The sequence below is a fragment of the Apis cerana genome, linkage group LG6 (genome assembly GCF_029169275.1).
Source record: "Apis cerana isolate GH-2021 linkage group LG6, AcerK_1.0, whole genome shotgun sequence".
Lineage (NCBI taxonomy): Eukaryota > Metazoa > Arthropoda > Insecta > Hymenoptera > Apidae > Apis > Apis cerana.
In genome coordinates, this window is record NC_083857.1 from 3730314 (window position 1) to 3747515 (window position 17202).

Genomic DNA, 17202 nt, shown 5'->3' on the forward strand with positions numbered 1-17202 from the left:
TTTAATAAGAATACTTTAGTCAGGTTTTTGAGATCTTGAACGTTTGAGGTTAAATTTTCCATTTTTAATTATTTATAACACGTGTTATATAAAATTTTAAAAACGTAAGGAATAATATTTACAAATATTTTTAGAAGATATAATATATATATATATAAATTTAATGTAAGTATTATTTGAAAAATTAATTATGTAAAATTTTATCTTTTCTAATATCGTATATTTTTAAATCCTAACCTTTAACGTGATACAAAATTATATTATTATCAAATAATATATATATATATTTTTTAAATTCTATTTATTAAATAATTTAATAATTTTATTTTTAAGACTTAAATTATAATTTTACATTTATATTTTAATATACATATATGTATAGTTATAGAAGATAAGATGGCAAAATCAATCCGAAGTAAATGGAAGAGAAAATGTAGAGCAATTAAAAGGGAACGTTATGGAGCAAAAGAATTAGAAAGATTAAAAAAAACATTGGGTATTAATGAAAATGGAACACAAGATGTTGAAATGTCAGATATATCAAATATTGCTACAGGTAAGATATTTTTTTTCTTAATATATTAATATGTTATTATATTATTAATATATTTTTTAATGTTAATTATTTTATTATTATTATTATTTTTAAGTTGTTGATGCCAAAACAATAAAGGAAAATACAAAAGCAAATGATAATGTAACAAATGTTGAAGAAATGGATACCGACAATGGTGGTAGAATATATAATAAAAAAACAATGCTAGATCAATATGGAAATTATCCAATATGGATGAGTAAACGAAAAATTGCAAAACACAAAAAAGGTAGAGCAAAATCACAGAAAGCAAACTCAAGGTCACACAAAAGATTAACTAGGAAACAAAAAAAAGCAGCAAAACAAAAATCTTCCATGTGAAATTAATTAATTATATCAATCAATATAATTTTTTTATATAAATCATAATTTGGGTTTGTTTTTCATTTTATTATAAAGCTGAATACAAATGATCACAAAAGTTGTTTAAGTTACATTTCAATTGTAAAGTCTACTACATTCTAAAATATCATATAAGCTAAAGAAATGGCAGTGATAGTACAATTTTATTTTCTTACATAAATATTACATCTATGGGCAATGCCCAACATTTTTAACACTCTTCTGTTTCGTTATAGTGATATTAAAAATTCAATAAACCATTGTTCATTGCTGATTTGCAATGTAATCTTAAACGATTTTCCAGTTCCATTACTTTATTCGTTAGATGTTGCATTTTCCTTGTCTCTAATTCATACTCTCTTAATTTGCTTCTCATTTCATATATTTCTTGTTGCATAATTTGCTGTAAAATGTTATAGCTTTAAACAATATATATTTTATAAATTATTATACAAGTATATTTTATATACTAACCACATTTTCAATGGCTCTTTTCATCTCATTAATACTTTCAACAACTGATGCAACTTTGACACTCATTTCTGTTGTTTCAGTATCTCTTTTCCTTCCTGTTGCAAATTGCTAAAAATATAATATAAATTTTATTTATAGTTTGTAAATTTTTAATTAATTAATTAAAAAATTAATTTTAATATGTTAGAAAATCTAGGAATGCATAGAATTATCTATGCATCTTCCTATTCAAAATTATTGAACTATTCAAGAATTTAGATAGTCAATTTATATTCACAATAATTAAAATAAAATTGTAAGATAAGAAAAAACCTGCTACTCCGTCTTTTTATTTTCAAACAAAAATGCTTTTTTTTTACAATTCAAATAATACATGATGATTATACATACTTTTTCGAGCTTGGTGAGCCTTTTTAAAATAAATTCATATTCCTGATCGAGATCTCCATCAACTACTTCATTTTCTATATCTGCAATAAAACACTATTATATTATTGTTTAATTATGAAATATAAAATTCTTGTATTTATGCAAATAATGAAAATAAAAGAAAGGAAAAAATCTGTAATTATGAACCATGTGGTGAGATTAATGGATGTCTTGTTGTTGTTATTCGCGGAAAGTCATTCTCCAAGTCTCGAGCTTCAAATGCAGTATCTTCTGTGTCTAAAAAAAATATATATTTGTGATTAAAGCAATCTGATCCAAGAGTAAACTTAAAGACTAACTATCTTAAAGATAGTTCTTTCAAGTTTCTGTGAAAAATATTTATTACTATATTCAGTAAAGACATCATTGTGATGCATCATTGTGATAAATGGGATTTTATTTGATTTTTCAAAAAAAAAAGTTCTAATAAATTTACTTAATAATTGCTTTGTTGTAAAAGCATTCTTCTCTTATAGTTTTGATTTTATTTTATAAAACTAAATGTTTTATTTTAATTATCTATATTTTACATTCTTTATTCAATGGAAAAAATTATTATTTTCTTATATAAATTTTTAGAACATTCATTAAGTTTAATAATTTCTGATATATATTCATCACATTGACATTCTGAATTTCGCAATATCCTAATCATATTTTAAACTAAAACTCATTCAAGCTTAAAATTTATGTCACTGTACCATGTTTCATTCCGTTTTCCAAGACAATTTTGACCGATGTTGAATTTGAATACCATTGACAGCCATTTTAAATATATCTCAGAGTCGAACTTTGTGTAAATAGCATTGAAACTCAAGATTAATGAGAATAGATGCAACGAAATATTATCGTTTCTTCAATAAAAATAGTATGATTTTTACCTTCTAAAATTCTAAAAACTAGAATTGAGCAAAATAACAAGAAGCTATTAAAAAATTTATTCATTGGTGTTACTAACGTGTATAATAAAATTTCATGGACAGCATTTAAATATTTTCAAAATTGATAATTCTTCTTTTTCTGAATACTCTTATTAGTCACTATCGAGATTTCAAAAACGAATTCATCTTTGGAAGAATAAAACTTCTTCAACTCACCGTTCTTTCGACAAGATTGGCCGTCTTTTTGTAATTGAAAACCAGGTCTGCAATAGCACTCATAAATTCCGGGTAGGTTTCTGCAAAGTTGATCACAGGGCTTCTCTGTCACGCATTCGTCGATATCTGTAACGTTGGTGGACAAGTTATGTTAATTCATGCAAAAATTAATTGCATAAACGTGACAGCTGCATGATAGTAGCTGATCCATCACGAAATCTTTCTGTTTCCAATCAAGAATATTGCGCAAATTCACCACAATGTAACGTTTCATTAATCAAACAAATGTTTCAAAATATATTCGATAATTTTATTATAAAAATTATTATAAGAAATTTATTAGTCATTGAATTAGTGAATGATAAAAGATAAGGATTAGTGATATTATTTAAATAAATTGTTTATTGATTAATATAATAAGTTAATATGAGAAACTGAAAGATTTGCTTTTTTATGAAGCAAGAAGTTTAAAACTCAATATAAATAACTTTTATTTCATTACATGTTTTAATTATAATTTAAAGTATATTTTGGAAAGCGAAATAGAAAAAAATTTTTTTTTATTTATCATATTTAATGTTTCATTTAATCATTGTTTAATTGATATTTATAATTGATATTTTAAATAAATTTTATATATATTAAATATTCCATATATTTTTATAATATAACGAAAAAAACAAAAAATTAATTTTTAACAAGAAATTAATCACTTATCAAATTTCTAATCCTTTAAATCATTCTATTTAAATCATTCTTTCTTTTTTTTTCTTTTTTGGTGTAAAAAAAATATTTTTTAAAGTAGAATATTTCTTAAAGAAATGCATAATTAGCTCGTAAAACCCAGGAAGATCTTATCTTATAATTGAACAACGCGCTATAGCTATTGTAAATTTCAAGGATATCTTCTTGGAAGGGTTAAAACCTCTCGTAAAGGATTTTTTTATTGAATCAAAAACGTTTCACTAACACGACTTACCTCGCCCCGGTAATTAGAACATCCGCATAGCTTAATGAAATCGCTCGTAAATCTATCGAAAGCAGCCCAGCTGCCGGATACCACAATACGTTCGGCATGGTATTCGCACAATGCTATCGACCTGCGTATCGGTCTACGTCAATTTAATTACGCTTAACGATCTCGGCTACGAGGACGTGCTTCTACCTCGAATATCGATCACATATATTTTACGATTTAACGGCGCTCGTTGTTTGCCTCGTTAATTTTGCGGAGGTTCGTTTGCTTCTACAGTATTCGAGCCTAGCCTAGATAAAGAGCAACGAACGAATTGTTGATCACTATTTGAAATTTGGAATTTGAATTTGAGAGTGGAGTGAATAGAAAATGTTTTGTGTCAACGAACTTTAAATTTACAGTACATAAGTTTCTACGCATGATACATTTGAATAGCGATAAGTAAATACAGTCAATAATTGTACTTTTTCTCTAAAAAAAAAAGATGAACGAAGAGAAAAGAAATATTTTTCATTGTTAACAGAAATGTATATTTAAGTATGTATTACTTAACATGATTACTCAAATTCTTAAATTTGTCGTAACGTAAAGAAGAATTTATTTTTTTCATTTTGTTAATAAATCCATAAAAATGATTTCTAATTAAATTTTTCTTTATTTCAGATATATCTATAATAAAAGCACAATAGGATAATTTTTTGTGAATTTTAAAAAATTTTTATGTAATATGTATCTCTTGCAAATTTGAATGCATTTATTATTTGACATTTTATATCGCTGCACGTGATTGAATGATATAATTGAGTTGATATTTACATATTTACATTAAATGTACATTATTACATGAAATTTAATAAAACATAATTATTAAAAAGTCAATGAAGTCATTAATAATATTAAAAAGCGTTAAAATAGCTTTGATTAATTATAAAATTCGAATCGATAATTTAGAATTGACTTTTTTTTTTTATTACATATACCTGTCTGACACTGGTTGCCTGTAAATCCTTTGGGACACGTGCACTTGCCAGGAGAGGTACACACACCTCTGTTTAAGCATGGAGAAGGGCAAATAGCTAAAAGGTAATTAAATTTAGATTACATGATATATAATTATTTATTATTTAATAAATAGATATTTATTATTACAGCACTTTTTACCTTTACCTTTAAAATGTATATATAGTAATATTTTAATAATTATATATTATATATTATATATATTATATATAAAATAAAAGAACTTTATTAATAATAAAAAGAAATTATTGTGCTTATGACAATTTACTTACGTTTATTGCATCCAAAACTCAAGTGAGTTGCCTGTGTCCATCCAGGGCAGCATAAGAAAATGGAAGGTGTCTCAATATTAAATATATTAAGATATCTAAAAACAATTAAATACAATTGTTTAATGTACAATTTTCGGACATTATTATAATAAATAATATTTTTTTTATATTTATTATATTTTATATCTTAAAATTATAAATTTAATTCTTAGAAAAGGGTAACATTCTTATAATTAAATTTACTAGAATAAATTCTGTGTAAAATTTTTTTTCTATTAAATTGTTTAAATGTTTTAATTATTTCAAAATTAAAACATAGTTAATGATTTTAATATAGTTTTAATTATTTTGAGTATATGCAAAATATTAAATTTTAGAAGAAAATTTGGGATTTTAAAAATATTTAATGATAAATATTTCATTTTAAAAAATATTCACGTTACCTAACTTTTCGATGATGATGAGTAACAGAACTGGGGACCGATCTGGTGCAAACTCGTCTTCTAAAACATAAAAAAATGAACAATGTATTGATATGAAAACATATTTTACATACAAAAAGGAAATGCACATTTGTTACTCCACAAAGATCCTCTTTGATATATTTTATATATATTAGGTAAATATTCTCAGCTTTACATTTGTTATTGAAATTTATACCATCTATACACACTCATTGTCAAATGAACATTCGTTGACAAGATGAAATGAATCGATTGTTTTAATAGCAATCACAATCCGAAATCCGAAACTTTATTTACATCGCGTCATATACAGAATATAACATCTACATGAGATCCTAATCCTTAGTATTTATCCTATTTTTTTTTTTTAAAGATACAAAACATATTCTACTACATTAAAAACAAAATTTAATAAAAATATATCAACATATATAGATTAATTATCACATACATATAATTATAATTAATATCTTAATTTTTTTGATTGCTTTTCTTCCCATTCTTTTATTTATTTCAAATTTTTCATTTATATTAACTTCAAAAACATAATATTAATAATTTTCATTAATTTATCATCTCGTTACTCTTATCTTTATTCTTAATCTTCTCATTACATTCGAAACACTGAAGACAAATATTACAACATCGAATCTCTATGAGAAGAAGATCCCAGACGATCCTGTCCATTGAAATCGTTGTTTTCTCTTGGCGATTCAGTGTCTTGGGTAGAAATTGCACAAATGAGAGAAGACGGGTCGATTCATTGCGCATGGACGCGCAAGGATCTCGCATAATTGGGCGACGAGAGGTGATTCCATGCGGTGAAACCACTTCGTCATCGTTGGACTCGCAAGAAAATTGCATCTCGGCCTGTCCCTGTCATGTACGTTGAAACGCGACACGACATTTACTGTCGCAACATCGACCACTTGCTTCTCAACGCGAGACGTTTGCTTTTCTTGCCCTGTGCGCCATTTTGTTCATGGAGAACACATGCCAAGGGCGCGAAGAAATCGTACGAACATAGGTTACTTATTGATATGTGTTAAAATTGTCTTGGAGCGATAAGAAGTCTTAATTCAGAAATGAATATCTTGATTACATATTAATTTTCGTTTTTTTTTATTGGCGATAAATTATGCATTATTTAATTACAGGAAGAAGTAAATTGTGTACATGTTCGAAATATTTATATTGTCAATCAAAACTTAAAAATCAGTTAAATTAGTTTCATGTGTTACTTGAAGATGAAATAAAAAAAATGATTAATGAGATGCTACTTTAAGTTAAGTAAAGAGAAAATAAATTATATTTTTGTTAATATAGCTGCAATTTCTTAGAAAGAATAATATAAAAAAATTTTTAATAATAAATTTTAACAAAGAATATCTAGATTCAGATAGTCATTGATAAAATCTAAAATATAATTATCAAAAAACAATTATTTTCTTTCTCTAAGATTCTTACATTCTTTGTTTTGCAGGTGTGCAGAACAAAATGAGATCTTTAACAAGGACAAGGATACTGGTAAAATCATCTATTAAGGACGAGTGCCGTATTTGCCTACAAATTATCTGTGCCTGTAAAGATTAAAGGGATTAGCGCGACAAGTGATTCAGATTAGTGAATCGTGTGAGTTCCGTCAGACAGGTAGTGTGTCTGACATTATCTCATGCCCCTTGAATCTATTTCACGCAGTAATAGAATAAAATTTGCACATGACATATATTGTTTCTGTTAAAAACATTTCTTCAAAGAATTCATGAAATTCATATATAATTCTACAAAAGTGATTCTAATTTATATAATAAAAGCACAAAGAAAATTTAAAAATTTAAAGGAAAACAAAATAAAAGTTCTTTTATTTCTTAAACTCAATTTAAATTATAAAGAAAATAAAAAAATAAGAAATAATTTATGTCATAAGGAAGATATAAACATACTTTTATTAAATTTTTAGATTTCTCAAGGAAGAAGAAATAGAAATTTCTTCTTCGATATAAATACAAAAATAAACGAATAGAAATACTTTTATATTTTTTTTAAGCTCCTTGAGTTCTTAGAGCATTCGATATTCCAAGATCAAGCTAATAAATTATGGATGCCTTCGAACGCCCACGTGGATAATACTCTATTTAACTTTGGACGACGCGATAAGTTTCCGAGCAACGGTCGATGATCGCGATGTATTCGCGACAGTACAGATCATTGTAATTCGCAAAAATGTATGTTTTCGCTGTCGAGACGAGGTACACATCAAATCGTTTCCATTCTGAGAAAAATACTTTGGAACACGTAGAGACGGAGATTCAGATACGGTTCGGAGGACATTCGCGTGGGAATACTGGTTCGTGTGCTTCGGGTGGCCATACTGAACGTCGTACTGATAACGTCCAACATGGTCGATCCACGACATTGAACGAGAGAAACAAACAAGTTGAATGCACATTCGCGAACGATTTCTGAAAATAACATGTAATAAATGTACGGTTTACGGATTACGTTGATTTTCTGCTAATGAAACGATTGGTACTACTGGTTTCTGAAAATATCACTTCTCTGTCCAGTAACATATTATATGAATTATTTTCTAAAAACTTGTTCAGAACGAAAAAAAAAAGAAAAAAAGAAAAAGAAAAAAATGCAACTTTGAAGTTTTTCTATTATAAATTATAAACATGATATCATAGTATGACTTTTTGTGCATAATAATCACTGTGGTTTAAAATATCTTTAAAAAATAAATTTAAGTTAATATTCTTATGAAATGAATCCAGAATTCAAGATCATTTTATGATCATAACGTAATAAATTATTAAATTCATCTTGACATTATTCTTTCAAATCAAAAATACATGATAATTTAATGAAATTATTTAGTGAAATAATTAATTTTCGTTCAAAATATTTCTTCATAAAATTAGCGAAAAAGTTTGAAAAATTGTGACACCCTATATAACTTTGTAACTCCAAAGCATTTCGCTTTTCATTGCGCAGGTCTTAAGTTCATCTAGTGCGAGTATTTCTAACGTGTTCTAGGAACTTTCTCCGTTAGCGAAGAACCAGCCAAGGAAGAGAAAAATGGTGAAGAAATATACGAAGGAGTCGCGTGTAATAAAATTAACGTCGATTAGCGATGTCGAGCGGACGAAGGCGCCGTCGCGTGATACTGCTCGAAAGCTTCTTCGAGGTGATAAATTTTCAATGAATTACCACATATCGACGGCTCGCGTGTCTGTGACTCTCTCTTTTAGATACACTTCCGAAACCTTAACGATGATCTCGCATGTTTTCTGCATCTAGTTGCACCACAGGAGAATAGAGTTATAGTGGTCATTCGTTATTATCCTTGTTCGATTGATTATCTATTGCTCACGACCGATATTTTCACGAGGATAGGTGAATAACATTCCATGAAATCGATTTTTTTCTACATTATTAATATATTACACAAAATGGTAAAAATATCAAAAGTGAAAGGAAGATTGAAAATATTATATGTAAGATCGAATCTATATATTATCCATAGACATTTTTCTTTTAAATAATCATTTTTGAAATATTAATATAAAAATTAAATATTAACTTTCCATATCTTTAAATTCATTTGAATTCAGATAAAACATTAATATTATTATTTCTATTGTTATTGAAATGAAAAGAGATATTAATAATTAATAATTTTAATTTTTTTTTGAAGATTTAGAACATTGAACTTTAAAATAGATAAAATGAATTTAAGGATATTAAAAATAAGTATATTATATAGTATATATTAAAAATAAACTAAACATTAGATACTAGATATGATACTAGAAAATACAGTAGATTGCACTAATTAAGTTAGTTAATTCACACGTTGTCTTTATAAAACCAATCATAGATACATTATAGATACAATATTGTTAGTTTCGAGAATAAAACAAATAAAATTAATTTTACGAGAATTACGAAAAACACGCCAATAATACATCGGATACATTAATCGGAATGCTATATATATATATATATATATATATATATATATATATACCAAGTTAGTATCAATTAATTTCGTATCTTCGATCGATTTCTAATTGAATCATAAATATTCAGTCCCACTTTCCCCTAGTAATACTCGTAAACTTCGCGCGCAATCACAGATATACAAAGTAAATTTTCAGAGCAAAAAGCGTTATCATCACATGCTAGTAAAATGTCTCGTTGTCGTGCGATGTCGTGATCGTGATGACACGCTTTGCACGTTCATTGTGATGTCACCAACAATGATAAGCATCGGCATTTTATTATACGATCTTATGAACTTTACACTATTCTTGTCGACGGAAGTGTACGACTCATGTTTCACAATTTCAATTTTCAATGAGTACAATAATTGCAACAAGTATATAAACATCCGAGAAAGATTCATTTGTTTGTTTCGAATGAGTAGATTTGAAATCAATTCAATCGATATTCTACATCTACATAGTGAAAGAATATTCCAATGAATATTAGTAAAAAAATTACTTGTTTAGTTTAATTTTTATTAAATAAAACAATATGATTTAAAGATATTTTTAATGAAATTTTATATAATATGATGAATATAAATAAATTGTAATTAATTAATAAGAAATAGATATATATTTCATGATTTTTTGAAAATCGGTATTTTTTTAATATAGACAGATCAATAAGATATACACAATTCGAAAAAAATTTGTTTGAAACAGTTTTCAAAAGAATTTTTCTACAAAATGATAGCCGGTCATTGCCATTTCAAAGAGTAATGATCGATCAAGCAAGTATCACAGTCTCCAAGTTCGCGACACTTTATATTTCATCGTTACTTGCATACGTCATTCACATTATCCAGCCAAGTCTCGTCAATTAATCACGAGGAAATCTGTTCTTGATAGCTTTCTAAAGACTAAAAGACTCGTTATCGTCACTCCTTAATGAATACTCGGCAACTACGTGATTTATTCAGCTTGTTAAATTATTGTTTTACAAAAACGAAATAAAAAAAGAGAACTCTTAATCAAAGTTACCTTTATTTTGATTCAATTTATAAACTTACAGCATGGATGTCTATTCAGATTAAATAGCATGATCGACACATTCCTTCAATATTGATTTTTACATTGATAACAAATATTATCCGCTTGGTTTATGTAAGATTTCATCACAACGATGCAATTTTATCGACAAGTTATTTCAAAATGATCAGTTTCTCAAAAATTCAAGCCATTTCTTAATAGATGAGTGGATAATCATACACGATGCAATAATACCGTTCTTCCGTTTCTTTTGTCTCTTTTTCTGATGGAACACGCGCGCGCAAATCGGAAAAATAAAGCAATATGGAACGTATGTCGTGCCCTGTCCAGCATGCAAATGCGATAATAATTCCACGGTGTCAATTAACATCGTGCGAGAAGTGAATCACAACATACAGATGCCATAGGAAAGGTTACTCGTTGAAGGGGCTCACTTGGCAAACGACGAGTAATGTTACGACTATCCAGTTAATGATTTGCAGTATATATATATATATATATACTTATGATGGCTCTCGCATAGTCAATTCAGTATACATGGCTTCTTGAATTAGATTTTGATTGGTAGATTCATAAATAAATAAATTGAATACCTTTGCATAATTGGATTAATATTATTCTATCATTTACAAGTTTCAAGTTACTTTAATAAATGTATTTGTGCGTAAAAGCAACAAGTTTGATAGTAAAAGAAATGAAGTTTCAAAAGTACATTTTATAAACTATTGATTAATTGAATTATTGATTAATTGTAAAAATATAAAATTGTGATAATTTATAATTTGTCAATAATGTTAAATGTTAGTTGTTAAGTATTTTTTATAAATAATTATATTATTAATTATTGATTATTCAAGTAATTAAATACTTCAATATTTTATTATTATCCCAAAATATAAATTTACATGTATATGTATATATGTATTAACTTATCAGTATTCACTTATTGTTAGATATCTTTTTCAAAATTCATACGTTACATATTGATTCTCAACCCTTCTATGCATCTATAATAACGTCATTCTTGTATTTGCAAATGATGAAGAGAAAGTAATACTGTCGAGCAACGTCATCAGAAAATAATTTCTATTGGACGTGCACATGTGGCCGAAATATTCTTAACAGCTTCTTCTCATCCTCTTTGCTGCACACTCTCGTTGCAGTGTGGAGACGACGATATTTTTTCTCTCGGTTAACTACACCCGCGATGCATAGCGATGGTTTATCATAAAAGCAAAGGAGTTATTTTCGAGGCTGACAAATGGGTTCAATGTCCTCTCGTTGAATATTTTTCCCTGGTCCCCTTCGACGCAGCAGAAAGAAAAGAGAGTAGTCTTTTTATCGGGCAGTCAAATTTTAAGGATATTGAGCGTGGTGCTCGTTAGTAACGGAGTCGTGCCAACCGTTTCTTTTTCCTCTACCATCCGCCATCGGCTAAACAATCTCACTCCCTTGTATATATTAACGAGAGTTTGCGAAGCGTCAATGTTGAGCCTCATCCAAACAATCTTGTTTGATTTATTCACAATGATTTCGAAAATTTATTTTCTCGGAATTGTTCATAAAATAATTTTTGCAATTTGTTTTTTCCTTTCAACTATTTATTATTAATTATATTGTTATATCCCTATAATTTTTTTTCATTTTTATAAATAGTTTATGTTTAAGAATATTTTTTTAAATAGATTGTTTGTTCTTTATCAATTCTTATTTTTTATTTCAGAAAAAAGATTTTAAAGTAATAGAAAATTTGAATCAGAAATCATGTGTAATAATTCTTTTATATTTTTGTAAATTTAAAATATTTTTTAAATGTAGATAGAAAAAAGTGAATCATTAGTCACAAATTTTATATTAAAATTTAAAAATTTACAAAAATAAATGTTTTCTTTTAAATTTTATATTCTATATAAATATATACATATATAACATATGAAAAAACAATAAAAAGAAAAGAAAATATATTATTCTTTAAGTATTATTGATAATTCAATAATATTTTACTATAATGCATTTCTAACATAGATATTTCATTTTAACGTTATAGCACGTTATATAATCTTCATAAAATTTGCAAATCGAATAATGTTTGCAAAATCGAATCGAAAAATTGTACGGTTTGCAACGTGCTAAATTTTCCGCGAAATTCAAGATCACATAGCATTTCGTGACTTCTTGAGCTATGCTTTACATAAATTACCAATGTCTTCGATCGTATCGACATTGCCTTCTTCTAGTAAAATGATCTTATCCTCGATATATGATATAAAATTATCCTAATCGGTCAATCGCCTGTCGTTGTTTGCGATCGATTCCTCCAATTTTTCAACACAGAATACACAATATTGCGACGGAAGCCGCAGGCTAATAGTGCGAACCAACGAGACTTCCAAACTACAAAATTACTTGATGACAGGTTACCAGTTCCCGAAGAAGTAATTACGCGCCTACGCGGTGCCAATAAGTGCCATGCTACCGCTCATCATTCTGCACGTGTATCTCCATCGTTATGCGTCTCTGCAACTTATCATTTTACCACAATGATAAATCTTTTCAAATATAATATTAAAATTATTCAGTTTTGCTATTATATTTCATTCAATTTTTTATTTTAAGTTTTAAAAGTTTAAAAAATTAAAAAGATTCAGAGAAATTAAAATAAATTGATATTTTTGAATCTAGCAATTATAAAGAATAGTAATTATGTATTAAAGCCTTATCTTTAATATGAAATACACACACACACACACACACACACATACACACACACACACACATTAATAATACGTAGCAAATAATGAATAATATTGTTAAAAATATTGAAAAATTACGATATGAATTAAATTGCAATAATATTATTAAACATTTTAGGAAAAAAAAATATAATAAAATCGATTTGCGATTGTGATGAAATCGAATATTTCAATATTTATTGTTAACATGTGTGTTAACATTGTTAAATACAGAAGTTAAATATTTTAAAATTATTATTTAAATATTTTAAGTATTCTTTTAAATTTATTTTCTCATATTTGATATTTATTATATTTTAAATAAATATCAGATTTAAATTTATAGAAATTTATAAAAATTGAAAACATAATCTATGCTTCATAAATAATTTTACAAATATTCTCAGAATATCGTATAATTTTTTTAGTAAATCATTTTCATTTATGGCAGATTACGTAATTGTTATATCTAGCTTTCACTTATTCGATTGTAAAACCCGTATTCACACATCGAATGCTATAAGGTTTTCTTATGTTATGAATTATCTTATGCTTTCGAGGTACTACAATGATATATTACTGGAACTGTCATACTGTGTATAGAATACGAGTACTCTTACTTCGTGGTATATTTTCTCTGACTTTACACAACATTACAAATTTTTCATCATTATTCTATTATCAAATAAAATCTAAATATCTCTATCGTTCGTTAGAATTGTATTTACGTTATGACATATCCTACCATTATTTGCTTTCAATCTATTACTATTTCCTCAATAATATTTTAGAAAAATGGGATAAACTATTCGATTTAGAAAGTCTTGATTATTTATTGACTTATAAGTCATTTTATTGCTTTAACTTTCGAAAATAATATTTGATGTTATTTGCACGTGATAGTCATCTTATAACGAATATAAAATTTAAATATATTTAAATATATTCAAATTTAAAAAGTTCATCAAATTCATCATTGTTAAATAATAAATACAATAATACATAATATAATAAAATTAAATTCAGTCTATAAAAATAATTAATCGAGCATTAATAAAAATTTCTTTCTAATAAATGGATATTAGACTCTTCTCTCCACGATTTTTTCTCAACGAGTAAAATAAGAGGCACCGTTAAACTATCGCGCTGCTATCAATTTCTGCGAATGCGCCGATTGCAAATCGTCAGGCACACACCGCGGAATTATCATTTAATGGGACCTCGCAATAACGCGAACCGTACAGGAAGGAAAGAAAAGGAATCGTCATGAATTATTCAAGCAATCGCAGGAACGTGGAGCAATAGCGCGGTATCGTGCGATCGATACCGCATCGTTCGAACACTTGGCAACGATAAGTCCATTTATGCTGGCTATAAACCGACTCCGGGAATTTTCAAGAAGATCCATCCAAGAAACGACCTTACGGGGCCACGAATTCCTACCGTGCCACCAAACTGCCCAAGCTGCTTTTTTTTTATTTTTTTTTATTTTCCTAATGCCATTTATGGTGGAATAACCATCAGGTTCGACCACCCCAGGGATCAAAGAATACTATTGGCCTCAACCTTGCTACTCGCGTCATCCACGCCCACCATTTCTGCTCGTAGTTCTCACTTCTTCGCTGTGAACAACAACGGACGAAAAAAGTCATCGCTAATGGATTTAAGCGGAGCACCTACCATCCTTCTTCCCGATCGACCCTCCATTCTTTACCTTCTTACAGGAACTTGTTGGGCCTGGTTCATCGGTCACTTTTTATTGGGTATCTTTATCGAGGAATCTTGTACTTTTTGTGACAGGATATAAATCTAAAAAGCTTATTAGAGAAGATCAGGTTTTAGAAGAAGAATTAGAAGTGATATTTAATCTTGGATGAGAATTGATAAGTGTATTTTACTGTTAGTATGGATTTATGATTTAGATTAGACATTGAGACCTATTATCTATTATATCTTTTTTATATTTTATTTTATTTATATTGTTTTGAATATTTTTTAAAAGACAGTATAATTTGCAGTGATTATAATAAAGATTATATATATATATTATAATATATATTATATTATATATATTATAGCAAAAAATGGTGTAAATTATTAAATTTTAAAAGAAAAAATTTATAAAATAAACATATCATTCTATAAACGTCGATTATGCTTCATTTTCTATTAATGAATTTTGTGCTATAATATTGAATGTACCTTGCTTATTTCTTTTACATACCATCTGTCGTTGATCTCCGATAGATCATACAATCGCTATAGAAATTGATGCGAAATGCCAGCACGTTCGCAAAATTGTATGTTCGTGATTGCCTTTTGATCGATGAGCATGTAACGTTCACGATCCACGTACTCTTCTAACTACCGATTATACAATTTTATCATGATAAATTTAAAGGCTTATGAGCTTATTAAACGCTGTAAATTTATTCAAGCATTGAATTTTAATATTAGTAATCGTGCGAATTTTATTTTTTCTTCAATAACCAAAATATATGTTATTTTATGAAGCAAAATCGATCGTTTCATAAACATTTTTATTTAATATTTATTTAATAATGTAGTAGAGTATTCAAATTTTTTCATAATATTGCTTTAATAATACATAATACACATTATTAAAGAAATTGCTATTTTAAATAAAGGTATGAAATAAAATAAATATTGATAATAATATTATCATTATATCTTCAAGTGATTTCAAATAATTTAACAAAATTCTATATTACTATCTCTTATTACTATCTCTACAATTATTTATATAGCTTTTACAAACTTTCTCATACAAAAGTATGTATAATTGTGTGTACTTTTATATAAGTGTATATTTTTATCATCTTGGTGCTAAAAGTTATATTAGTTCTCTCAATCGAAAGTCATAATTCTTAGTCTTCTTAGTTCTTTAAAACATAATTACTTATCTATCTTTGAAACATAATAATTGTATCAATTATTTATACATCATATTATATTGATACAAAAATATTAGTAATTGCAAAAAAAAATCAAATTATTTTAATATAAAAGGATATTCTTCGTATAATTTTAAAAATATTCATCATAATTTTATGCAGATAATTTTGTACTAATTCATATAATATCTTCAATATTACCATAAAATTTTGCATATAAATAAACAATTAAATGATCTAAGCTTTGTTAAACAATTTAAATAACATCAAAGCCTAGTCAGAATCCCTTCGCACGAGTTGAATGGCCGGCGCTGTTATGTTTATCTCAGTTCAGTACGCGCTAACAGAAACGAAAAGAAAGTAAAAGGAGATCCCGCCAGAACGTACGTGTAAAAGACGTGCTCTATTTGCATCCGTGGAATGTCATTTCGCGTTGTTCCTTCTTTCTACTTGTTTTGTGGCGAGTCGCGACACGAAACCCTCCCTGAAGGCATTTAAGAGTCTTGCGATGTTCCATTAAGAGGAATGACTGAATCATTTACGAATTCTTTTTGAAAGAAGGACTTGGGCATCTTATAGATGAATATGTGAAGCTACTTGAAAAAACAGAATAATTAAATAATTTATTAAACATTTTGTTATATATTAATAAATATCTGATTTTTAAAGATCCGGGCTAATGATACAACTTAAAAATTATGATTATAGTGAAAAAAAATTTGAATGTTTTTGGTTTGATCATAAGAATCTCTAATATTTTAATGCTTTTTTTTAAAGATTAAACCAATGTTTTTTTCTGTTTTAATATTTTAGAATTCTAATATACCAAAACTTTAATATTTAA

General features: G+C 27.1%; 2 protein-coding genes across 3 annotated transcripts in view; one reads left to right on the plus strand and one right to left on the minus strand.

Annotated features, from left to right (window-relative positions):
* LOC107993436 (protein LLP homolog) lies at positions 1 to 964 on the plus strand. 2 transcript variants are annotated; one of them, XM_062076023.1, is made up of 3 exons: positions 1 to 104; positions 383 to 556; positions 651 to 964. In XM_062076023.1, the coding sequence occupies exons 2-3, from the start codon at positions 397 to 399 to the stop codon at positions 914 to 916; spliced, it is 426 nt and encodes a 141-aa protein (XP_061932007.1). In that variant the 5' UTR covers positions 1 to 104; positions 383 to 396; the 3' UTR covers positions 917 to 964. The 2 variants fall into 2 exon arrangements, with proteins under 2 accessions (XP_061932007.1, XP_061932006.1); XM_062076022.1 differs by having other exon boundaries at positions 4 to 165.
* LOC107993435 (uncharacterized) overlaps positions 965 to 17202 on the minus strand; it is a 26266-nt gene continuing 10028 nt past the window's right edge. Inside the window, 8 exon segments of the mRNA XM_017049843.3 lie at positions 965 to 1340; positions 1412 to 1519; positions 1802 to 1881; positions 1988 to 2077; positions 2938 to 3063; positions 4894 to 4989; positions 5206 to 5300; positions 5649 to 5708. Coding sequence (XP_016905332.2) covers positions 1179 to 1340; positions 1412 to 1519; positions 1802 to 1881; positions 1988 to 2077; positions 2938 to 3063; positions 4894 to 4989; positions 5206 to 5300; positions 5649 to 5708 — 817 coding nt within the window. The 3' untranslated portion in view covers positions 965 to 1178.